This window comes from Geospiza fortis, unplaced genomic scaffold, assembly GCF_000277835.1.
Source record: "Geospiza fortis unplaced genomic scaffold, GeoFor_1.0 scaffold428, whole genome shotgun sequence".
NCBI lineage: Eukaryota > Metazoa > Chordata > Aves > Passeriformes > Thraupidae > Geospiza > Geospiza fortis.
The window spans coordinates 908,416-909,814 of NW_005054409.1; the positions used below are offsets into that span (position 1 = coordinate 908,416).

General features: G+C 51.3%; 1 protein-coding gene across 1 annotated transcript in view; it reads right to left on the reverse strand.

The window, feature by feature from the left end:
* Window positions 1-1,399, reverse strand: part of FRMD4A (FERM domain containing 4A) — a 201,447-nt gene that overhangs the window by 10,443 nt on the left and 189,605 nt on the right. The window contains 2 exon segments of the mRNA XM_031061326.1: window position 1; window positions 4-302. The exon segment at window position 1 is cut by the window's left edge and continues 554 nt beyond it. Coding sequence (XP_030917186.1) covers window position 1; window positions 4-302 — 300 coding nt within the window.

The following is a 1,399-nucleotide window of genomic DNA, read 5'->3' on the forward strand; positions in this document are numbered from 1 at the left end:
CTGATTTGTGCCTTTGCCTCTGCCGTTCTCTGGCTTTTGATGGGGAATCCTCTGCCAGGGTGGAGTAGTTGGGGTTCATCTGAGCAGGGTAGTAGTGCTCCGAGCTGGAATGGCTGGTGCAGGAAGAGCAGTCGTCCATGGGGTCAGAGCCGTTACTGCTACGAGTCCTTGGGGTGTAGAAATCAGGGCTCCCTGTCTCATTTTCTGAGCCCAGGAGCTTTCCTTGGGACTCCAAACTGGAGCTCCGGTGTCTAAAGTGCTGAGCCAAGCTGTGCAGTCTGGTTGGGCTGATATCTACTGACCTGCAGGCACCAGGAAAAGAAGCAGGCTGTAAGTCAACAGGTTGAATTGTTCCCCATCCCTGTCTGTACACACAGCCACCAAAGGAATCTGAGGGCATTGAAAACCTGAACCCTTCCAGCACTGCTTGGGGCTGCTGCCTGCAATGCAATCTGCTTCCCTGCTGCAGGGCTTGAGCTCATTAGGTCCTGTTCCTGTTCCTCTCCAGTTCCTTGGTGGTGACAATGAGTCTGCAGCACCATGAGGGACATAAACCCCTGCCCAATCCAGTTCCTCTGTGGCATGCCACCCTGGGAAAAGCCCAAACTCAAGGGTAAAGCTTGGGAACCTCATGCCTTGGCACCCCACAGACCACAAAGGTGGTGAAATCCCCTTGCAAGAGGCCCATGAAAGTCCTGCATGGGAACAATCCACCTGATGAGAGACAGACATATGGACAGACTGCCCATACTTAGCCCTGAACATTGTGATTTCTCCACTGGTCATTGAAAAAGTCACCCCTTGCCAGGCAGCTTGGTGCTCCTGGGGCCCAGCCATGGGTAATGCACGTCATTGGTGACAGCCCTTCAGGCAGCCCCCAAATCACAGTTTACAAGACTTGATTCATGGCCAAGTCTGGGAGGTCTCTATTCACCCCAGCTGTTTGAAGAGCTCCACCCATCTATTCAAGAAGCAGAAACACATCTACATGATGGATGGCTAAGGCCAGGGCAGGCAGCTCATGAATGAGCTACAGACTGAGCAATGGTTGTTTCAAACACCCAAATGTCCTCTACTCAGTTAAGGCCACTTTTCAAGCCCTGTGCCAGGCTCATTTCTCATACAGCTTGGCTCCAGGGTTAACAGACATTGCACCATTGAAAGGTACCCTCTGCCAGAAGTTTGTAACAAATTTAACCCAGAGCTTTAATGCCTTGTATTGTCTCATTGCCGAGGCTGATGTGTTGGCATAACTCTTGATTTATTCTGAGCTAAATGATGGTAGCACTTCCCCTTAGGGCAGGACACAGACCAGAACACAGCTCTGGATCAGTTCTGCTCCCTGCAGTGTCCACGGTGCTTGCCACAAAAGCAAAAGAGCAATGAAGCTAAACAGTTT